Source organism: Myxocyprinus asiaticus, chromosome 2 (genome assembly GCF_019703515.2).
Source record: "Myxocyprinus asiaticus isolate MX2 ecotype Aquarium Trade chromosome 2, UBuf_Myxa_2, whole genome shotgun sequence".
Lineage (NCBI taxonomy): Eukaryota > Metazoa > Chordata > Actinopteri > Cypriniformes > Catostomidae > Myxocyprinus > Myxocyprinus asiaticus.
In genome coordinates, this window is record NC_059345.1 from 25,213,553 (window position 1) to 25,238,961 (window position 25,409).

At 39.5% G+C, this 25,409-nt stretch overlaps 1 protein-coding gene across 9 annotated transcripts in view; it reads left to right on the plus strand.

The window, feature by feature from the left end:
- Positions 1–25,409, plus strand: part of LOC127414759 (exocyst complex component 6B-like) — a 187,583-nt gene that overhangs the window by 118,804 nt on the left and 43,370 nt on the right. For 6 of the 9 annotated variants that reach the window (XR_007892852.1, XR_007892851.1, XM_051653053.1 and 3 more), the window contains exons 16-19: positions 4,670–4,781; positions 6,255–6,389; positions 8,801–8,980; positions 10,247–10,276. Coding sequence is in view for 7 of the 9 variants with exons in the window: in XM_051653053.1 (XP_051509013.1) it covers positions 4,670–4,781; positions 6,255–6,389; positions 8,801–8,980; positions 10,247–10,276 (457 nt within the window). In the remaining 2 variants the exon portion in view is untranslated. Of the gene's footprint in view, positions 1–4,669; positions 4,782–6,254; positions 6,390–8,800; positions 8,981–10,246; positions 10,277–11,288; positions 12,266–25,409 lie in introns of those variants that run through there. The other 3 variants (XM_051653075.1, XM_051653084.1, XM_051653031.1) reach the window with 3 other exon arrangements.

Consider the following 25,409-nt stretch of genomic DNA (forward strand, 5'->3'; position numbering starts at 1 on the left):
TCAAGTCCATGTGCAGGTGCTTGGAGACCAGACATCAGAAATGTCTCAGAGTCCTCCACATAATGTCCAGCAAACTTCAAACTTCTCACAAGTTCAGCTTCAACGCTACACTTGGAAACATTCCCATAATGTTCCATCACAAGATTAAAGTTATGTAACTGTATTCTGCATAATTCGTAAACTGATGACAGTGACCAAATATTGTTGCCTTATAATTGGGAAATTCATTGTTTGAGTTCACAAAAAACATAATTATTTCAAGCTAAAAATATTATAAAAAAACCTATCATGAGTTTGAAGTTGGAATGTTGGTGCAAATACATTGGTCTTCAATGTCTCATGTACTTCAAACTTTTTGACCTGGACTGATTGAATAGTACAATTATTTGTCCTAAACTCCTGCTCCGTTTGGCTATACTCTTGCCAAGTCCTCTCCCACACACACTAAGGAGAGGAACGTTTTTCAAATTCCTCGTCTGCTGTTCTCAACACAATAAGAGACTATTTAGTCATTTGCGAGGAATGCGTTTGTTGCCCAGATCGAGGGGGAAAGCTATTGCACCCTGGGCCTTGGCTCACATTAACTGAGACGTTTGAGACTTATTGTCCCTTTCTTTTTACCCTCTTTTTAAATATTTCTGAACCGATATGGGAAGATTCAGCTGCAGTCGTTCTAATGAGCACGGGACCTCTGGCCGACAAAATGAGCCCCCTTTTGCTCCCCATCTTTCTTCAATAAGAGAGAAGAGAAGAGCAAAGAAAAGTGATACCTCCCTTTTCCCTCATGTTGATTTAAATGGTGTATTTGTTTGTGGTTGTTCTCTGATTTTTGGAACATGAAACCCAGAGAGGGTTATTGGGCCCTGATGAGTTGTGTAAAATCCCACCCATAGTGTGCTTGTGTCCATCTTGCTGTCTGTCTCTTTTTTTTTTTTTTTTTTGGTTTCACTTTGTGCTGTTTGTCTCTCAGAGGAGGTGGGGTAATAAGCCTAAGATTAGAGCACACAGGACACTCTGTGCTTCAGAAAGTTGCTTATGTAAATCTGGCCCACAAAAACATCTTGTTTGCGATTCTGCTCTCCATATGTTGGATCTGAAAGAAATTCAGTCACATTGAGCGCTGCTTACCCATTGGAGTTCAAACAAGACCAGTAGCACAAACTGCATGTACCATAAACCAGGCCTAGAATTCAAAATGTGAATCTTTTTTTCTTTTTTTTTCCTTCTTTTTTTGGGGGGGGGGGGGATTTTTCCCCTTTTTCTCCCAATTTGGAATGCCCAATTCCCAATGTGCTCTAAGTCCTGGTGGTCGCATAGTGATTCGCCTCAGTCTGGGTGGCGGAGGACGAATCCCAGTTGCCTCCACGTCTGAGACAGTCAACCCGCGCATCTTATCACGTGGCTTGTTGAGCGCGTGGCCACGGAGACATAGCGCGTGTGGAGGCTTCACGCCATCCACCGCGGCATCCGCACTCAATTCACCATGCGCCCCACCGAGAACAAACCACATTATAGCGACCACGAGGAGGTTACCCCATGTGACTCTACCCTCCCTAGCAACCGGGCCAATTTGGTTGCTTAGGAGACCTGGCTGGAGTCACTCAGCACACCCTGGGATTCGAACTAGCTAACTAGCGAACTCCAGGGGTGGTAGCCAGCGTATTTTACCACTGAGCTATCCAGGCCCCCATCAAAATGTGAATCTTTATTTATTACCACACAACCAGGGCAGATGGAATTTATTTTCATGACCTTAATGTGATGTTGGCATAGTATGGCACCATGAACTTAAAGCTGAAGTGTGTCATTTTTGCGTCACTAGCATCACCAAACGTAATCGCAGAAATAATCACTGTTTTCAAACAGATTCCAGAAAACTACCCCGTTTTCCTTAGTTGTACAAGCAGATAGTCCCAGAGCAAACTCACACCATTGGCGAGACAATGTTGCTGTGATGGGCTTGACGATTCAGTCAAACAAACAGAGCCACAGTTTTACTCCTTTAGGTGAAATCAACCTACAGATGGCTTACGTATAGTTCACTCTGCATATTGAGCTGGGATATGAGAAGGAATTGTATATATTCAGCAGCAGTCTCGCAGCACAAGCAGTTCCAGGTGGTAGTGAGGGCGGAGCTATGACATGCTTTTTTCACGTTAGTATTTCATTAGATTGCAATATAAAACACATTTTACTAAGTGTGTGCTTTGCTTATCATTAACACTTTTGTACATCTTGTAACACGATTATTTAAGTGTTTCATCCACAACATATTCATTTTAAAAGGCAATCTCTGAGTAGGTTGTACCCATACAAATAGCCTACATTTAAGTGTTGAGACGTGATATGGCAGATATGAGTTTAATGGAATATTTTTTTTTTATAAACTTTTTCAGCCTCATCGTACAATGCAAGTAAACATTTGTAAAATAGCAGGCAACACTAAAATTGTTAAAGTAAAAACACAAAGAATTAGGATTAAATAATGTTGGGGATGCAATATACTTAACTAAATGGTAAATAATATGCAGTGATAACAACAATTACAACAGACCAAGTAATTTCTTCTTAAAAGTGTAGTTTTTTTGGCGGTAAAGACCTAATGGAGATATGGTCTACAACCCCATCTACATTTAAATAGCAGGCTAAACAAGTGCATGTCTATATTAGTAAAATACTGTGAAATGAATATAAATCGGTACTTACAACTTGAGATGAGCCTACATTAATGGGGAACTATTTATCTTCAATATAATTTAACCCTATTACGCCGTGTGTATCAAATATGATACACAATGTTTGATGGATCCTGTTTCACTCTTTGTTCAAGCTGACCAGCCAAACAATCTATGGTATGTAAGTTTCTCATGTTTATGGCACCATCTGTGGTTATATGTGAAAAAAATTGGTTTCAATGTTTATATCGATATATTTAAAATGCCGGTGGACTTGTGGAAAAGTGACTTATGTTGGGATAAATTACAGATTATTTTAATAAAGTAAAAGTGACAGTAATGATTATATTGTTACTGATATTTCAAAATGAGTATTTGCTGAATATAAGCGACTTGTGATTGGTTAAAATTGTGTATATTATTTTATTGAAAAACCCCCTTTGAAAACCATGTATTAAATATGATACAACAGGCTTTTGAAGTATATATCTCAATCACCATTACATTCCATTCATGCCTACCACAAAAAAACAAACAAAAAACAAAGCTTTGAAAATTCTGACATATACTTTTTATAAGATATAATTAGTGTGAACTAATATTTCTGTGTATATTCATATATGCAGCCTGCTCTGTCATTATAAAGATCTCATTATTTTACATTAGAAGCTATTATGATGTCATCTTACCATAAGTTCCTGAGACCCAGTGAAAAAAAGTTTTACAATTTCCCTTTTTTAAATGTCAATGTAGTATTTGGTGCATAAAATGCATATGATAAAAACTGTTTATTGAAAAAATAATATTTTATTCATTTTGTATTTGATGTGCTGAATTGAACTGTGATACATTTCAATCCATATTTATAGACCAAGGAGAGGAACTTGTCATAGCTAAACTCTCAAACATTTGGTATCTCTGAAAAGCCCAGGGAGTCCTCTGATAAATACCCCAAGAGTTAACACTGTAGCATGTATGGGCTAAGAAAAACTTAACAAATGTCCTACACAAAAATTAATTGCTGGTCCTCAGGAGGATATTGACCTTTAAAGCCTAATGTATCAAATATGATACATAAAAAAAAATAATAAAAAATAAAAGTGCAAAATTATTATTTTTTTTTTACTATTTATTTTTATAGTTTGAATTTTCTGACAATTCTTCCATATGTCAGGCTTTACAGGGTTAAACATGCTATCTCTGCAAAAGTGTGTGTATTGCTGTGACTGGGGTAATGAATGGTCGTTCTGAATTATGTCTAGGGTATTTTAAAAGAAAGAAATACTCCAGGCTCATCAATATTTGTAAACTTGTTACAGTTTTACCTGCAATCCTGTCTTAACACTTCGCCAATCTGAACAGTAAACCTGGGGAATATTGAGTTCACTGAAGCATGGCAACAAATATAAGCATCCAAAACATTAACAGAAAACATATCCAAGCTGTTAGTGAGCAAGCAACTTCACAAACAAACAGATAACTTCTGCCATGTAAACACCCGTTCTCGACTGCTAGCTGCACTGGAAACCTACTGTGGAGACGTAAGACTTTAGCTCTGCCACAACTTCAGCCCAGAGACTGCAGCTTCTGCTTGTAACTTCTGGTACTGTGGAGCTGCAGCTGCAGCTGGATATTGTTGCCTTTAACAGAGGGACAGTCACTTTGGAGCAAACAGGGTTTAAGTGCCGTGCTCAAGGACACAATGGTGGCACATGTCTCACTTCTTGCAGGGATTTAACAAAAAACATTTCAGGTACAAAAAATAAAGATAAAAAATAAGGAACAGTGCAAGTGTGTTTTATACATTATGGAAAGGCCATAGCAACCTTAGACATTGTGGTGACATATCCTCCCAATATTTAGATTATTGTTCAAACAAAATTGTTTTTTGAGCCCATTGGTTCCTTCAACCCTTTCCTGTTTATGAAATTTCATCATGGACAAATATATGTATTTATTATGGAATTTCTAATAGGATAAATTCTCATGTTCAGCTCCACAGAAATTGATGATATGATCCGCAAGTCTACAAATCTGCTGCTCACTCGAACACTTAGCCACTGCCTACAGTACGCCATCAAGAAGAAGAACGTAGGACTGGCTGAGGTGAGGATCTTTGTTTTTTTTTTGTTTTTTTTACTATGTGTTTTTGTATCTTACAGATGCCTTTTGCTGCCTCAGTGTCAATTTAGCCTCAATGGAGAGACCTCTGTCAGAGCTGTCTGATATTCGTTTGCTAGATGCATTTAAAAAACTTTCTAGAATAGTCTGATCTCAGCACTCAAGTATGACAGTGTGTTAATACACTGTCATTTGTCTCTTAGTGCCATTCCTTCTCTTAACTGGGAAACGGACTCTCCACACCTCTTTAACAGACCCCATTAAAACTGCAGCACCTTCTTCACTGGCTGCATGTGTTTCTCACTCAAGTGTGTTTACTCTGTTCTTCACTCTACTGATGTCGAGATGGGGGCTCAACGCTTATAGGCAGGCCTGTTTATAACCCCTCAACTCCAGATGTTTGTAGTTTAGATGGATGCTGCTGATGAGAGAGAGAAAATGAGAGGTGAAAAAAGGCTTAGTGTAGAATTGTAAAAAAGAAAAGGCTTTATTGTTGTTTCAGTTAGTTTGCTATATAGCAAAGCTTAGTCTCACTGCTACCTTTACACACACACATACAGTAGATCAGATATCAGGCTCTTTCCTCCTGCACTGGATCTGGCAGAGGTGCGGAAGTGTGACCCTGGCTTTGCGCCGGGCTTCCCTCTCTTCATGGTGCACCATAGCTGGAAAGAAGGAGGGAAGAAAGGCTCCAAGCTGAAAGTCTGGGCTCAATTAGCACCAATGCGCCTCAGTGGCTCGCTGCTGACAGCCCTGCCCTGCCTGTGGACCTTGAACTCTGCACCATAGACCAACTTACTGAACCTGGACCAGCTCCAAGTCTGCTTCCCACATACAGACACATTCTGTCCCTTTAAACTTACCCTTTATGTCCTCTCCGTACCCTTTCCTCTTTGGAATTGCTCCCACTTGGTGCATTTGCCGGCTGTTTTTATTCATACCTCCTGAAACTTTTCCCCAATGCACTGCTTTTTTCTGTGATGGGTGTACTACCTATCCATTTTCTGAATGGCAAGAGAGAAAAGACAACACATGTTGTTGCGCTTAAAAAAAAAAACTAGACGCAGTGCAACGAATAAAAGAGAATGCAGGTTTCTTGAGACACGTTTTTAAAAGTTGAAGTTCTTTTTAACTCGACAAAACGCAGCGTTTCTGCAGAAGTCCCTGAGAAAACAGCATTCACCAAGTGAAAAGACATCCTTTGAACATAATTAATTAAAATTAATTAAATTAAAAAAACAGTACAGACAGATAAAAATGCCCTTAACTCTACCGTGAAATTCTAAGGGCAATGGTTGGTAGACAGGCATGTTTTAAAGACCCTCAACATGGCTCTAACTCTAGGTAGGTGATTGGTTCCAGAAATATCAAATGATGTTGGTCCAGGATTACACTGATAATTTAAAACTGATTTTGACATGTGATTTGTATTGATTTAATTACATTTGGTTCCCAAAGTTGGTTCAAATCATCATAAACACCACTCATCTGGAGCAGTCCTGTCACTACCTGGAGGAGTTCATCTCCAACATAACCAATGTGCCTCCTGACACCATTAATGCCACCAAACTCTACGGAACCTCCACCTTCAAGGTACGAAACTGTAGCCAGTGGCATCATTCCTACCATTTGATCGTTTACATTATAATCAGTATTAGAGGTCTGCACAGACCTTAAAATGAAACCCGAACCCAACCCCTACCCGGCACGAACGATACAGTCAGATTTGAAGCATGAACTCAACCCGAACCCAAAATCGCTCACTATCTTTAGAATTTCTTCTCCTAGCAAGTACTGTTGCAATTGGCTATATTTTACGTAAGCATATAGGCAACATTCGTAACAATATTGAAACGGTAAACTTACACAGTTTTAACAAGGCACAGCAGCCCCTCACACTTGAGCAGAAGGAAAAAAGCATTGCCTAACCCTTTATGTGCTGAAACTTTGCTTGGTGCAAAACAATCTGGAATAATATGAAACAGTGCAACAGTCCCCTCTGTGTAGCCTGAACTTGTTTAGAATGTTGAATCTTTGTGACACCTGTGCTAGACGCAGCGCAAAGAATGAAACAGAGCGCAGTTGTCTCGACATGCATTTTTGACAATTTGAAGTTCTTTTTAACTTGACATGGTGTTTAAAATATGCCGGTCCTGCGCGAGACGCTGATGAAAAAGCGAGACACGGTGCAACAGTCAAAGTCATTCAGCATGTTTAAACGATGGGAAAACAGAACAGACGTGCGCAAAAACACATTCAGTGTGAACGGCCCCTAACTTGTCCGTTCGCGCCTTTCTGTGTGTGAGAGTGCATGCATGAAACAAGTTTGGTAAGCCTGTTTATTTTTTCATGAATTACTAACCCGAACCTGAAGTCCTACTTGAAAAACTGACCGAACCCGGCCCGAAACCCGTAGGGTTCTCGGGTCCCACCGGGCCCGGGTCAGGTTGCAGACCTCTAATCAGTATGCACTGTATCATTATCAGCTCACTAAAATATACTGTATATTGTGTTTAATGTGACCTGTTTTCTGTTCTACATGATGCTTGAAGCTTGTTGCACTGCATTTAGTTGGTACTTGGTACAATTAATTTTTCTGTCTTCACTGATAAATGCTGCCAAAAAGCGACAAAATCACAACATATCAGAACATACTTGATGTTTAGTATACACCGATGAGCCCAAAAATTATGACCACTCACAGGTGAAGCGAATAACGTTGATCATCTAACAAGCCATATGTCAAGGTCTGGGTAGATTAGATGGTAAGCAAACAATCAGTTCTCATAGTCAACGTGTTGAATGCAGGAGTAAAGGCGACTTTGACAAGGGCCAAATTGTTATAGCCAGACGACTGGGTCAGAGCATCTCTGAAACGGCAAGGCTTGCGGGGTGCTTCCGGTCAGCCGTGGTGAGTACCTACCGACACTGGTCTGAGGAGGGACAAACCACAAACCAGCGAGAGGTTGTTGGGCACCCAAGACTCATCGATGTGCGAGGGCAACGAAGGCTATTCCATCTTGTCTGAACCAACAGAAGGTCTACTGTGGCACAAGCCACAGAAAATTGTAATGATGGTTACGGGAGGAATGTGTCGCAACTCACAGTGCATCGCACCCTGCTGCATATGGGGCTGTGTAGCTGCAGACCATTCAGAGTGCCTATGATGACCCCTGTCCACCATCGAAAGTGCCAACAATGGGCACGTGAGCATCGGAACTGGACCTTGGAGTAGTGGAAGAAGGTCGCCTGGTCCATTGAGTCCCGTCTTCTTTATATCATGTGGATGGCCATGTGCGTGTGTGCCATTTACCTGGGGAAGTGATGGCACAAGGATGAACTGTGGGAAGACGACAAGCCAGTAGAGGGAGTGTGATGCTCGGGGCAATGTTCTGCTGGGAAACCCTGGGTCCAGCCATTCATGTGGACATCAATTTGACACGTGCCACCTACCTAAACATTGTTGCAGACCAGGTACACCCCTTCATGGCAATGGTATTCCCTGATGGCAGTAGCCTCTTTCAGCACGATAATGCGTCCTGCCACACTGCACACATGGAAGGAATGGTTTGAGGAACATGATGAAGAGTTCAAGATGTTGCCCTGGCCACCAAATTCCCCAGATCTCAGTCCGATTGAGCATCTGTGGGATGTGCTGGATCAACAAGTTCGATCCACGGTGGCTCCACCTCGCAACTTACAGGACTTGAAGGATCTGCTGCTACTGTCTTAGTGCCAGATACCACAGGACATCTTCAGGGGTCTTGTAGAGTCCATGCCTCGGCGGGTCGGCGCTGTTTTGGCTCATCAGTGTATAAGTTAGCAGAGTGGAATTTTGGACCAGTGAGATTGCTGTGGGCAGGACTATCCATCTCAAAAAGTCAAAAATAGAAACAAAGCAACCCACTAAATATCTTGTTGCGGTCATGATTTATCACCTTATATCTGATTAGGAAACATGTTTTTTTCTTTGCCATTCTTTGCTTCTCTCTCTGTCCATATAGGATGCAAGGCATGCCACTGAAGAGGAGATTTACACTAACCTGAATCAAAAGATTGATCAGTTTCTGCAGCTGGCTGATTATGATTGGACGGCAGCGCAGGGAGGCGGGCAGGCCAGCGATTACCTGAGTGACCTCATCGCTTTCCTCTGCAGCACCTTTGCAGTTTTCACACACCTGCCTGTAAGTATTTATGAATAAACATTTGCAAAAACATAATTTCATGTGCCCAACATGCTCTGACTGAGCCTATGGTCTCCGCAATTGGCTATTCATCTGTTTATAAAAGACTGTAGCATTGTTAGTAATACTCAGTGATCTTCCAAATGGCTTGTGTCTATCGAATCCATTGCTTTAAAGGAGATTATGCTTGCAGTGCACTTGAACTTTTGAGGGAAAGCTAAGCAGGGTCATAGCAGTAAGAGGATTGGAGAGATCTGGGCTTCCAAGCCTCTACGGCTCAGCTGACATGGAGTTAAAGAGATCCAGTGGCATGGCCTTGGTTGCTGCTCTGGTTATGGAAGTCTATGGCCCTGGCACAGCCTGGCCTTGACCCCTGACCTGTGAGATTTCTGATAAGCAAAGCATTTCAGAATTTTCCCTCCTATGGGCCTCAACCAAACACCTTCCTGTGTCTACATGACTGCTTTAAATGTCTGTGATCCAGGGCTGGTGGCAGTAACACTGCTTCCTGAGCCTCCCCTCAATCCTGTAATCTCTTAAATTCCTCAGTGCCCTTTCACTTAGCTCACACTACAAGAGAAGTATGGCCCTGTTCAGCCCAATGGAAAACAGCCCTCATATTGTTGGCTGGACTTCACCAAAAGGGGGCAATGTTTGTATGACACCAGGTCAGGTTACGGTCAGGCTGAATGTCTCACTTACACCATCTGCACTCATACACACAAAAAACACCAAACCACACGTGCACAGTCAAACAATCTCATATTCTTCCAGATATTGAACTTATATTATTGTGTTTGCACATTCCAGCTCTGCATGTGAACATAATTCATACAGTTTCTCTCAGCCCCATTCTTATAACCTCATGCGTCCCACAGTTCACAACCCTTTTTTTTTTTAGTAGAGGTCAAGAACTGGCTATTCTGCTTGAGTTTATTAATGTGTGTGGAAGTCAGGAATCCTGTCCTCTTAACATCAAGTCAAGTAACATGTCACATAATATTATTAGTTTATAGCCAAAAACTCTGAAAATGACTCTAAAGCCACAGTCCCATCAGTCATGCTTGCTCGCTTAGCTTTTCCCAGCCCAACCAAAAACCATCTGTGACACTCAGAGGCACTTTCAGTGTCAGTTGTAAAAGTTTCAGCCAAGTTGACATGGGAGAGCATAAGAAGAGCGTGGTTGTACGACCTCACGTTTTAACCCTGGGGGCGTCATAAACTTGACATTTTGACCTAAAATTTGTCTCTGTCTGTCCTCTGTAGGGCAATGCTATACAGCACGCCATGCTACCGGTGAGTATGGTTGTAGTGTGGTCTAACTGCAGGTGTAACATCGGCCAATTCTCATGACAGTAATAGAATATTGCTGCATGCTGCCTGGTGTTTATATGACCCCCTCATAGATGACTGGGAGTAGTTCACCCAAAACTGAAAATTCTGTTGTTCCAAATAACTTTCCATTCTTCTGTGGAACACTAAAGAAATCGCAGATTGTTTAGCATGTTTTCATACAATGTAGGTAAATGGGGATGGGTACAGCAAAGCACTATAAGTGCAGTCCTTTAGACTTGTCTATATTCTAAGTCTTTTGAAGCTAAAGTTGTATGGACTACTTTTGTGGTACTTTAATAATGCTTTTTTTTTTGTGTCCTTTTTGGAGCTTGACAGCATCCGTCCCATTCACTTTTATTTTATAGAAAATAGCAGTGTAAATATTTTCTCATTTTATGTTCCATGGAAGAAAGTCATATGTGTTCAGTGTTGGGTGTAACGCATTACAAAGTTACGCGTTACTGTAATCTAATTAAATTTTGTGGTAATGCAGTAATGTAACACGTTACTTTAAAAAAATAAGTAATCTGATTACAGTTACAGACATGAATAAAATTACATTATTTGGATTACACATTTATTGCTAAAACAATAATATGAATTAAGTAGAATGCATTTTAAAATGTATTACGTTCTTATGTTAGTACTTTTATGTGTGTTGCTGTGTCAGCTAATGAACATGCACTCTAACAAACCACCATGGCATGAAGGACACATATCGAGGCGACGGCAGATGAGTGAGCTGTGTTACTATGGACGCAGCAGAGTGTAGTTGTTTATTCTAATTGAAAACAAAAGTAAAGCGTTTCGAGATTTCATGCGCTCACAATCAGTCACAGCGAGCTCTGTGTCGGCGTGCTCCCAGCCCTGGCTGGAGGAGAGAGGCACACAAGGGTGGGCCGGCAACAAATCCTCCTCAAATTTCCGCACTCTACCCCATCCTCATGCGCCTCCGTCTTGTGTCCCTCTACAGCTGCCAATGGGAGGAGAAGGGATCGGCTTCAGGTGTATATGGAAAACAGCGCACATTCCCGTCTGACAGAGGGATATATTGCTCACAAGGTGGAAACATTTGCGGAACGGTGTCTTTAAAAGACGTCGCTAAGCAAACGGCTCTTTTATGTTCTTTATGTACTGTACACAATTAAACACAGACACAATGCGTTAGTGTTACAGATGTGCAAGTGATAAAGGATACTCAATTCGTCCGAGCACAAGCAGGGAGGTAGAAATAATCTACTCTGTAAAGTTGTCTAAACACACACATGCTGCACATGTACACACACAAATAGACATACTGTACATACACACATACACATGCATGATGCAACACACAAGCAAACCTGTATATTCACACCGAAAAGAAACATTTGTAATTTTTTTTTTACATTTTTATGCATTTTGGCAGACGCTTTTATCCAAAGCGACTTACAGTGCACTTATTACAGGGACAGTTCCCCTGGAGCAACCTGGAGTTAAGCGCCTTGCTCAAGGACACATTTGTAGTGGCTGTGGGGATCGAACCAGCAACCTGATTACCAGTTATGTGCTTTAGCCCAATACGCCACCACCACTCCAGAAACAACAAGCATTCAAATACACAATGGATTTATTATCAGAGCTGTTTGCAAATGTTTTCAGAAATGTTTTCAGTTCATTAGTATTCTTTTTCTGTCTTTCACATCAACACAAACACAGGTAAACAAGCATACTGTACACATACATGCCACACATAGCTAAGAAGGTTGTAGATAGTGGACACACACACACACACACACACACACACACACACACACACACACACACACACCTGAAGATACTACTACAGCATATTTGAAATAAGAAAGTTGTTGCATATTTGGAAATGCATTGGATCTCTTTAGCCAAGTTGCTGTCTTTGTCATATTGCTGTAATTTTGTTTTTGTTTTCAGTCAATATTAAAGTACTAAAAGAGCTATTAGTGTCACATTTGTTTTTTTCACAGGTTTGATTGGTTTTAGAAAGTAACTTCAAAGCAGAGTAGTTAGTAATCTGATTACTTTCTCAATGAAGGAGTCAGTAAAGTAAGCAGATTATTAATTTTAGAGAAGTAATCAGTAGTGGATTACTTTTTGAAAGTAACTTACACAACACTGGTGTTGGAGACATCATGATGGTGAATAAATGATGTCAATTTTTGGCCGATCTGTTTCTTTAATGCTTGTTATGGGTAGCAAATAAGACTACAGAAACTATGTCAGTTGATATCAGATAGGTCCCTTGCATTTGCTTGCAGATGTTAACCCAATACACTAATGTTTGTTTTTTTGTGGACTTGCACACAAGGAAAACAAGCCTCTTAACATACGTCAATATCCATTTGCATGAAACCCCCTTAAACCTGGAAGATTGACTATGTAACGACAGCTTGAACATCACATGGTGGCAATTTACTATGGCAAGTATGTTAAGGCATGTATTAAACACAAGGCTCTCTCATATACGCTTAAGAACAGAGGGAAGGATGCATAAAAAGGTACTTTGATTTGTTGAAGAATGTTCTCCCAAGTCTTGGGCAGCAAAGTGGAAAAAAATATGTCACTATACATGAGGACTATGGGGCGCTAAATAGGCACCAGACAGGATTTGTGTTCCTGGAAAGAAACTGCAAATCCCTGTGTTCTTGGCTGTACACTGTGGTTTCACAAAAGGTAGCAGGATTGACACAACCAAACTCCCACTCAAAAGTTCTCTTTTGAAATCTCATGTCAACTCTTTCCTGAAGTGTTTAACTGAAAAGACAAGTTTCTTTTGAATGATCATTAAAATGAAGGTCTAATTTCGTAGCATTGGCAGGTCACTTAGAAATAGTGAAAGGGATAAGAGCCTTTTTTGTGCCATAACACGCTGTTCCTACATACCATGGTGGTCTTTTTAATAGGCTGACATGCTTTGCCAGACATTTTGAGAGTGCTTTGCCTTTTAGTCTGATCCATAAATACTTTGTGTGCAAGCTCACTGCTAGATCTCTTCATAACATTAGATATTCGGTATTGAGCTTATGCTGGTAAGATGATCTAAATGTATGGCAGCAGATTTTTTTTTTAATAATTTGCAAGTGACTAAATGTAAAATTCTTGATAGTTATTGAGTAAAGAGATGCATAGAATCAGTTGTACTTGGGGGCTGTTCTGACTGTAGTGAGAGCAAGACATTTGAATGCATTTGTTAGGGGCCGTTCACACCCAACACATTTTTGCATCCGCTTGCACTAGGATTAGATTGTTTTCCTATTTTAACATGCGCTAGATGGACACCTTCGACCGGTGCACTGCTTCTTGCTGTTTTTTTAGCATCTCACACAGGAGCGCCAGAGTTTTAGACACTGTTTCAAGTTAAAAAGAACTTAAACTGTTAAAAACGTGTCTTGAGACACCTGCATTCTGCACTATTCATGGAGCTGTGTCTAGATTTTATTTAGTGCAGAGATGCGTTCCGTGTGAAGAACACTGAAGAAGTAATGTCTGTGTAAACCGAACACAGATGCCCACAGCTCACATATTAGCAAACATACAGCATAAAGGTACATTAAAATGATTTAATTGTTGCCAGCCACCATGTTGCTGTTCTGTCAGTTGACAATAGGTGTTCTATCATGTGTCGTTTCACGTAAGCTCCACTGTCTTCACTGCATCACGTCATAGCTCATTTGTGTAAAGTTGAACTCTACTTTGATGCATCGGCAACAGTCTCTGGTGTTCATGAAGCCTCAAATCCCCAACTCTCTTTGAAAAAGAATTACATCTGGTTTGCTAGTTGCTGTCAGTGTGAAAGCCCCCCAAAAACACAGATAGCTACATATACATATTTCTTCTTTTGAACAACAGTAAAGAGGAGACACAGGGGTACAGGCCTTATGGGAAGAATTGCAAAGAAAAAGCCACTTTTGAAACAAAAACAAAAAGAAAAGGTTAGAGTGGACAAAGAAACACAGACATTGGACAACAGATAACTGGAAAAGAGTGTTATGGATCTTAACCCCATTGAGCTTTTATGGGATCAGCTAGACTGTAATGTGCGTGAGCAGTGTCCGACAAGACAGCCACATCTATGGCAAGTGCTACAGAAAGCGTGGGGTGAAATGTCACCCGAGTATCTGGACAAACTGACAGCTAGAATGCCAAGGATCTGCAAAGCTGTCATTGCTGCACATGGAGGATTTTTTGATGAGAACTCTTTGAAGTTCTGAATTTGTTTTTCAAATTGTAATAGTAATTTTTCACGTTATTAATGTCCTGACTATACATTATGTTCAGTTGAATCCCACTTTGGTGAATAAAAGTACCAATTTCTTTCCATAAGAGCAAAATCTTTACATTATTCCAAACTTTTGGCCACCTGTGTGTGTGTGTGTGTGTGTGTGTGTGTGTGTGTGTGTGTGTGTGTGTATATATATATATATATATATATATATATATATATATATATATATATATATATATATATATATATATATATATAATATATATATATATATATATATATATATATACATATATATATATATATATATATATATATATATATATACATACATACAGTTGAAGTCAGAAGTTTACATACACCTTAGCCAAATACATTTAAACTCAGTTTTTTTCACAATTCCTGACATTTAATCTTAGAAAACATTCCCTGTCTTAGGTCAGTTAGGATCACTACTTTATTTTAAGAATGTGAAATGTCAGAATAATAGTAGAGAGATTGATTTATTTCAGCTTTTGTTTCTTTCATCACATTCATAGTGGGTCAGAAGTTTACATACACTTTGATAGTATTTGGTAGCATTGCCTTTAAATGGTTTAACCTGGGTCAAACATTTTGTGTAGCCTTCCTCAAGCTTCTGACATAAGTTACTGGAATTTTGGCCCATTCCTCCAGACAGAACTGGTGTAACAGAGTCAGGTTTGTAGGCCTCCTTACTCGCACACGCTTTTTCAGTTCTGCCCACAAATTTTCTATCGTATTGAGGTCAGGGCTTTGTGATGGCCACTCCAATACCTTGACTTTGTTGGCCTTAAGCCATTTTGCCACAACTTTGGAGGTATGCTTGAGGTCATTGTCCATTTGGAAGATCCATTTGCATCTGAGCTTTAACTTCCTGGTTGATTTCTATTCAATATATCCACATAATTTTCCTTCCTCATGATGCCATCTATTTTGTGAAGTGCACCAGTCCATCCTGCAGCAAAGCACCCCCACAACATGATGCTGCCACCCCTATGCTTCACGGTTGGGATGTGTTCTTCGGCCCTTTTTCCTCTAAACATAATGATGGTCATTATGGCCAAAAAGTTAAATTTTTGTTTCATCAGACCAGAGGACGTTTCTCCAAAAAGTAAGATCTTTGTCCCCATGTGCACTTGCAAATTGTAGTCTGGCTTTTTTATGGCGGTTTTGGAGCATTGGCTTCTTACTTGCTGAGCAGCCTTTCAGGTTATATCGATATAAGACTCATTTTACTACCTATTACCTGTTCCTCCAGTATCTTTACAAGGTCCTGTGTTGTTGTTCTGGGATTGATTTGCACTTTTCGCACCAAACTACGTTAAACTCTAGGAGACAGAATGTGTCTCCTTCCTGAGCGGTATGATGGCTGTGTGGTCCCATGGTGTTTATACTTGTGTGCTGTTGTTTGTACAGATGAACGTGGTACCTTCAGGCTTTTGGAAATTGCTCCCAAGGATGAACCAGACTTGTGGAGGTCCACAACTTTTTTTCTGAGGTCTTGGCTGATTTCTTTTTATTTTCCCATGATGTTAAGCAGAGGTACTGAGTTGAAGGTAGGCCTTAAAATACATCCACAGGTACACCTCCAATTGACACCAATTAGCCATTTAGCCTATCAGAAGCTAATTGGCTAATTGCTTAAAGGCTTGACATCATTTTCTGGAATTTTCCAAGCTGTTTAAAGGCAATGACTTGCCAAAACTATAGTTTGCTAATATGAAATCTGTGGAGTGGTTAATAAAATGAGTTTTAATGACTTCACCTAAGTGTATGTAAACTTCTGACTTCAACTGTATGTATGTATATGTATGTATATGTATGTATATATATATATATATATACACAAACAATGTTAATATATTTTTGTAATAATTTTGTAACTTGCACAAAGCATTGTTTTGCAATCTCAAGCCTATATTTTGGCAGAAAACATAAGGACTTAAGTTTCGGTGTATAGCTGAGTAGCTAGACATATTTGGAATTACACAAATGTGCAAATAAAGGGGTCATGAAATGGAGAATAAAAATGTTCTTGATATTTAGACATATAAGAGGTAACTGTACTATAAAAACGTACTGTAAGTTTCAGAACTCAAAACTTCCTCCCCAGTCTAAGAGCATTTATAGTTACCACTCTGCTAAAATGTCTCGTTTTGAAATCTGTGTGTTCGTGAATTCACGAGACATTGCTCCTTTGCATGTACACGGCCCACAACATGCGTCATCATCGTGGGTGTACTGTTAAGCAGAGAGTGGCTCAAGTTACTGTTGCGAGGTCGAATAGCTATCAGAAGTTGTTGTGTGCCTGGATGTGGATAAACTGCACCGAATGATCCCAGTATTAGGAATAAATGGCTTAAGTTTATTTTTAATAACGTGCCTGATCGCTACAATGTGCGATTTCTTGTTTGTTCAACACGTCACAGCAGACGCTTTTGTGAATCTCTCACAATATGCAGCAGGCTTTTCAATGTTTCTTTTATTGACAGATGTGGCAGGGCCAACTATATTGCACACTGCAGTGATGCCGGTAAGTAAACCATTTGTTTCTAATCTTTAATTTATCAGTGTGTTTGTAATAAACAGTCATTTTGTTTATCGCAAAGTAGAGGTCTGCAACCTGACCTGGGCCCGATGGGACCTGAGAACCCATCGGGTTTCGGGCCAGGTTCGGGTCAGTTTTTCAAGTAGGATTTTGGGATCGGGTTTAATTAATGAAAAATTAAACAGGCCTACCGAACTTGTTTCACGCACGCGCTCTTACTCTCAGACACGCGCGAATGGAACATGTTTTTGCATGCATCTGCTCTGTTTTACCTTTGTTTTCCTATGTAAACGTGCTAGACGAATGTCTTTTACTGTTGCATCGCATCCCTCTGTTTCTTCAGCGTCTCATGCAGAACTGGCACATTTTTAGACACTGTGTTAAAAAGAACTTCAAGTTTCAAAAATGCATGTCAAGACACCTGTTTCATTTGTTGCTCTGCGACTAGATTGTTTTTAGTGCAGGTGTCAAAGATTCAACATTCTGAACAAGTTCAGGGTGCAAATAAGTGACTGTTACATTGTTTAACATTATTCCAGTTTGTTTTGCACCAAGCAAAGTTTCAGCACTTGATAAATGGTAAGGCAATTTACCCCCTTCTGCTTTAGAGTAGAGAGGCTGCCGTGCCTTGTTAAAACTGTGTGATTACAGTTGCAACACTGTTACAAATGTTGCCTACGATGCTAACATAAAATACAGCCTATTGCAAAAGTATTTGCAAGAAGTGATTATAAAGACATTGATCGATTTCAGATTCGGGTTGGGTTTGGGCTTAAAATCACTGCTATTTATCAAATCAGTACATAAACAGATAAAGCACATTTGTTTGAGTTGAATAATTGTATTATGTGTGAAGAAAGCAGAGTGAAATTAAATATATTACGGTGTAGTAATATACTAATACACGGCAGGGATACTGTTTTTGCAATGACATTAGTCAGTCAGGACAATGGGCATTTACTTTCAAGTTTCAAAGGAGAAGCAGCCTAAAACTCATTGTTTCTGACAGAGGGTCAGAATGAGGATGGAAAATTATGTTTTACAAATATTTGACAATTTTTTGTGCAAAAACCTTTAACATTGTAAGCTATCCTCAAGAAACATAATAAAAAATAATTAAAAAAGCATTTCATGACCCCTTTAAACTTTATCTGGAGCGCATTAAATATAACGCGGTCAGTGCATGTTAGTGAACCAAACTCGGAACGCATCTGTTCAAAGAAGCATTCTGAGACTTAAAAAAACAACAAAAAAAACATCATGAACCTCATGTGTTCTGAGTGTTTGTAATATAGTGTCTGGTAATAAGCTACAGAAAGAGCACAAATACTATCCAAATGGCACACGACTACGCATTTCAGAACATGCTTTAAAGGAAAATGGATTGGTCATTAGCAAACTTCTGAAGTGAGCATGATAGATCAGTTGAGGTGAAAATAGACTTTTAAACACTTGTGATTTGGTATATCATCCATAGACACAGCCCATAATGAGAATGAACTACAATTTGCAACTTTAACTGGCTGTTGTTTTTTTTTTTTATTTTTTTTTTTACTAGCTCAATAATACCACAGACATTTATGGTTAATAACCATGAGAGGCAGAAGTTGTGATTGTGGTTAAAATTTGATTAATTGTGCAGTCGTAGTAGCCATGAATGCCATTACTGTGAATATTTTTGGTTGAATTTTCTTTTTTTTTTTTTTTTTGCCTTGCTCTTATTAAAAGCAGTACAACAGCAAGGTGTCAAAATGTGTGTTTGGTTCATGATTTGTTTCGTGGCCCACTGTAGCTGTGTAGACCCAGAGGTAAAAGAAAGGCCTTCCATATCAATATCATCAAGCACCTTGTCAGTGGAACAATATTTGTCATTATTTACTTAAAGCCTGATTTGAGTTGTATTGGAGCTCCATAGTCATTGGCCGGCATCTCGGTTTTCTCAGTGTGTTTGTAAAATGCTGGAACAGTGCAGCATGGTGTCGGGAAGTTCAGCACATATTATCACCCTTCCTCCGACCAGACTGTAATCAACGCAGACAGGGATCGGTTTTCCTTGAGCGATTGCTCTCTGCTTCTAGTTAGGATGTCGTGAGTGTGCATTCGTTGTTTTTGCAAACAGCGATCGGTGTATGTTTCATAAATACGCGGGAGCATTTGAAATATGAGCGTGTTGAGAGAGCCTTTTTCTCATGGGTTGCCCGCATGTGGTGCAAGTTGGGGTTGTTTGTAGAAGTGTTATGAAGTTTCAAACATATTAAGAAATCTCTCCTTGGTGCTTGGCCCATTGCTCAGAACCCCTTGTTCTTGCATTCCTTGCTACTCTTTATCTCTCTTTCTGGCTTTATTATTAATATTTATTTTTCTGTCTCTCTGTCTTAGTCTCTTTGTCTCAATGTGTACCTTGTGTTCTGTTTATTTTGACAGCCAATTGCTATTGAGTAGTTTTTAATGAGGCCTTTGTTAAATTAAGGGGACTGGAGATGAGGAGTGCAAGCTGCCTCACTCATTTCTCCCTTTCCTACTTTATTCCTTTAAAAAAAATCACTCCCTTCTCTGAGCCCCTAGGCTAATTGTTAACATCCCCCTGCCATGAACTGTAAAACAAATGTGCTACTGTGAGAGGGGAGTGGCAAACTGAGCATAACTGTGTGTAAATCAGACCCCAACACACACACACAATTCAAAGAACGAAGACTCCTTTTGACAATACCTAATCTGTTCAGATTTATACATTGCCAGTTGAAGCTGTAAATGGATGTATCCGAGATGCATCACTTGTTAATCTGTCTATGATGCCCAAAAATTATGTCTAAGTATAGCTCAATAAGTTTTGAGTAGGGCTGGATATTGCAAATGTTTCACAATATGATACATGTACATGTCGCCATGCAAGTCACAATTTAATGCATTTCAGTGTCATAATTGGATCACAATTAAAATGACGCAAAAATTGCTAGATCATATTCAGTCTCTTCCTGGTTCACTTCTTTTTTACATACAATGCCTCATAAGCCCCTTTCACACTTGCAACCAGGTAAATTACAAGAAAATCATTGGGTTGCCTTTACTTAACCTGTGCTGTTCACACATGCCATCAAAATGGACATTTATAGGTATTAATGAAACAACTCTGCATTAAGGGAATTTGCCAGGGTAAAATTGACCAGTATTTTCAAAAGGGTCATGTTCACACATGACCTCTAAACTGAAAATTGCAGTAAATTTTCTGGAAACTGCTGTATGTGTGAAAGGAACTATAGAAGCAGCTCTGACTACACTGATAAATTATTGTAACAGGGATTAAAATGGGCAAGGAGGCGGCGGGACCCGGCTGAACAGTCAAAATAATGTTTAATGAAAACTTAAAAAGACAAACATAAACGAATTGCCGCGACCAGCTCTGCTTTATCCTCTCCTCGGCTGATTAGCCCGATTTGGGGCCAGCCTTCCTCCTCGTCACACTTATCAATAAAAAAAATATTGATGCAAGAATCTTAAGTGCTGTTGCAATATCATGAGGACAGATTCACAATATATTGATGTGATTGTACTGGCACAGCAGCTCTAGTTTTAATACACTGCCCCTGTGTTGCCCTGATCAAAAAACTAACACACCCGATATGTTCTCCATTAAAAATTCACAGCATCATATTCTCCTAGCCTCTCTATTCACCCCATCCTAGATCATACGAATGTCGGTTACAACTCTATCTGCCGCAAAATTGAAGTTCATCATACCAAATTTACAAACCTTTCGGTCCAATCAGACCAAATGATTCAAGCTTGTGAGTGATTAGAACAGCCCCAGTAGGAGACAGGTATCCGTGTGTGTTTTCATTCTGCCGTGAGGAAAAGAAACAGAAAACAGGCCTTATTACTTTGGCCCCTTTGATTTATTATGGCTATTAAACATACAGAGACGGGAGGTTGGAAAACAAGCTTGTTTATTTTTTAATCACTGCCATGTAACACATGCAGTCTAATCATCTGTAATCGCCTAGTTAGGCATAATAGTCCTTCAGCCTGATTAGTGGCTGACTGAGTGTGACCGCAATGTGTGCTCGTATATGTGTCTGAGAGAGAGAGAGAGATATGGAGAGACATGTGGCATATTAGCAAAAGCACTGACTGTTCTAACTTGTTTGTTATAGGGATAGTTCACCCAAACATGAAAGTTCAGTAATTGTTTACTCACCCCTGTGTTTATATAACCCCATATGACTTTCTTTTTTTTTTCTTAACACAAAGGGAGAAATTTTGAAAAATATAAAATTGTGCTCAGTGATGTCATGCAATGGCAGTTCATGGTGACCACCTCTTCAAGCTTCAAAAAGGACACAAATGTATTATTCAGAAGTCTAATATTTTTGGCTAATTAAGTCTAAATATTGTATGCGACTCATGCCTTGATTTGAAGGCATACGATAAGGTTTGGTGAGAAAAAAAGATCAGTTGATCTCCTGTGAGTGTTCATGAGAGTGCACGAGAGCAGCAGTTACGCTGCCCTTGCTCGTTAGATGGGGCATTCAAGCTATCTGACTGTTCGTGTCTACTGGCGCATTTTGAGCGGAGCTGAGCGGGCATTTTCAATGCATTCATCGAGTCAAGTGGCACACTTGCGAGGTGGATTGTGGGATTGCCAGCGGTGCAGAGGAAGCATTGAGGGCGGTCGGGAGTGTCAAAAAGTTCAGAGAAACTTTAAATTATGCAAATGAGAAGTGGAAAATGCAGAGCGGGTCTGTTATGATTCATTCTGTATGATGGAGCCTTCACAACACATACAGTGGCCCTAAAAAGTATTTAGACACTTGGTCACAGTTAATGTATGAATGTTAAGACAGCACAAGCACTATTTTCTTACAGATACTTACAAAAATAAGTTGGATGGGTTTTAAATGAAAAAATGCTAAATATGGGGGGAATTCACTTAGAATGTATTGCACCCAGTGAAAGTGCTGTGTATTTGCATGCACTGTCTGTGCTGGTTTAGCCCCTGATTCACTAAAGGAATGATGCAGATCAGGCAATGGTGCAAAGGCGCCCATAAAATCTGTGCTGAGCGCAATTTGCACGGCATAATTCTGAGTGCTATATCGTGGAGGATGCAGGAGACCACCGCAAACTGGATCTGAGTTCTATATTGTGGAGGATGCAGCAGACCACCGCAATCTTCTCACTTTGCCTGGACTGTACAGCATCACTCCACTTCTGAGATTTAGACACCTGAGTCATATCTTTAAAGGCCAGTTCACACTGCCGCAACATATGCCAACAGACATCAACACAACAACAAAGTTGCCTGTTGTATTTAGAATGTTGAGAAATGTGTTCACACTGATCCATCAAACACCAACAAACTGGCATCTTTGTGTCTAGTTGTTCACCTTTTGAAGAAGAAGCCTGACAAGGAAGAAGTTACAGATTAAACCAACCATGCATGATGTATTATCAAATATATATGCTTGATTGATTAAATATGTTTAGCATGTATTCAATGTGACATTAGGCTATAAATTATTCATTCAGAGAGTTCTGTTAGAGGACAGCAATCCAGCTCCAAAAATATTTTACATATGAGATTGTCAATAAAATTTTGGGAAATATTATATTTTTATTATTGCAGATCTGCATTGAGTTTAGTGTTTGCATTTTCTGTGTGATTTGATGGCGTTTGAGAAATAATCTGTGTTTTTCATGCAAGTGAGAAGTAGGGATGTGCAAAACTAACAATTTTCAAATAGGCTGTGAAAGTCTGTGTTGAGGATAATAATAAATAATTATACTCCATTATGTTCATGTGACCTCGAACAGACACATTTCAGAGGGATATATGGATGCTAAGCATGGTAACTGGTTATTTCAGCGTGGTTACTAAAGGATATATGACAAATTTTATTTAATATTGCACAAATCTATCAAAGTAACGAATAAGTAAGGTTCCAATACAGAAAACAGCGCATCACAAAACAGCTTATTCGCATCCTGAACGCAGAATGACACACTTCAGTGTAACTGAAGTGTTTCAGGTCGATCCTCACTGTCACATTCAAAAGCGCATAACTGTAAGATTGCGGGTACACGATATCTAGTTCACGACATCCAGCAATTTAAACCTTTTTTACTGCAACTATTTATTTGAGTCAGACAGAATCAGCAAAAGACTTTAATCTCTCCACAACACCTCACAAATACGAGAGCAGTACTCACAGCAAGAGATTTAATGTCCAACAGTGGTGATCTTGCAATGTATTTTTGATGTGCCGCATTGATGGCTGTAACAGCAGCGGGCTGGTTTTAGTATTTCTGTAACTGCTGATCTCCTGGGATTTTTACACACAACAGTCTGTAGAATTTACTCCGAATGGTGCCAGAAACAAAAAACATCCAGTGAGCAGCAGTTCTGTGGATGGAAATGCCTTGTTGATGAAAGAGGTCAACAGAGAATGGCCAGACTGGTTCAAACTAACATAGTTTGTGGTAACTCAGATAACCGCTCTGTACAGTTGTGGTGAGAAGAATAGCATCTCAGAATGCTATTCTGAGATGCGGGTTGGCGCTGTTTTGGCGGCACGAGGGGACCTACACAATATTAGGCAAGTGGTTTTAACGTTGTGGCTGATCGGTGTATATTCCCTTACGAGCGTCATCCACACAAACTCCTGAACCCAGAACTAACATAGAATGCTTTAACAAGTTCACTACAAAATATGATTGACTGCGTTTCTCCTGCTCTACCAATGCAGTTGCACTCGTGTGCATTTTCTATGAGTTGGCAGGGATGCTTACGCCTCATGACAACAGTTTGCGATGAAGTCAGAGTTTGTTGGAAAATCATACCAGACTGCTTAAACATTTCAATACCTGACAAACACTGATTGAACATGTTCAGTCGATGAAAACATATGCCAACGAACACCAATATATGGCAATAAATGGCAACAGGGTGAACACACTGACGCAACAAAACCCAACAACTGCTGGGATGTTGGTGTTTGTTGACATTTGTTGGGGTGGTGTGAATTGGCCTTAACATGTTGAAAGTGCAGTTTTTGCACGGAAAAGAATGGGAATGACTTGAATGGCAATGAATTAAATACTCAAAATGCAGTGCTATTCCAGCGCTGATTGCACCTTCTTAAAGGATTTTCTTTTTTTTTGCACCGAAATACCATGCTCAAAAAGAACACAACTGTTTAGTGAATTTGCCACACACTGTTTAAATTAAGACAAAACTTTTTTGGATACTTTTGCATTGACAGACATGGAACATTGCGAGTTAATGTGATGAACTACACCTGTTGTTACTCTGCTAAATCACCTGAAGGTCTGAACATGACAACAGGGAACTGTCAACACAGCGACTAAAAATTACCTTGGGACCAGTGGATTAAAAGTAATTGCAAAAATGGCTATGAAAAGTGAAGATAGTTCTGATGGTTCCTTACCATACTTGCCTTTTTTACCCAACTAGGACATTTCTTCTTATTCCCCAGCTGTGGACCCAATCTGAGGTTACACATGAAATCTTATTCTGTCACTGACAGACTGAGTTTTAAAATTTCAGTCATGGTTTATTTTTATCCGTTATACTTTATTTCATTTCAGAAGTACTATGGTTACATTCAGGGGTTTAGAATTCATTACTATGGTATACAGTTGTCAGTCAACCAGAATAGGCTTAGTACCACCGCAATCACCGTGTTATTTAGTCATTAGCAGCTCTAAACCGCTAAGGGGTGCTATAACCATAGAATTTCAACAGGCCAGAGCTGAATGCTTCAAAGCTCTTTCTCCTAACACAACAAAAATTGGAGGCGGTATATACACGTACGTTATGAGTGAGCCTCATTAGGTGGCATATTTAAACAATTGTAGATTCCAAAAACTGTCAAGACTCTAAACCTGTGCTTTCTTTTAATGTGCCTACAGGCTAGCCCAAATTTTCTATTTTTAAACAGGATTATCAAATGTGAATTAATTTATATGTATATCATTGTGCCATATTAAGGAACATGATGACATGAAAAAAAATTATTTTGTACTTTATTTTTGCACCTCTGTTTTTGCAGTTCAAAACAACAGAACATACATTTTACCTGTGTACTGTATATACTAGAACATTACAAATTCATACTATGCATATGTTTGGCAATTCCAAAAAAATGTCAACCCCATTATGGAAAAATAACTTTTTAACCAAAGGAACAAAACCCCCTTTTATATTCTGTATTTATAGTAGTATACTGGATAATGGAGTATGCCATCCAGACTACTAAAGCTTA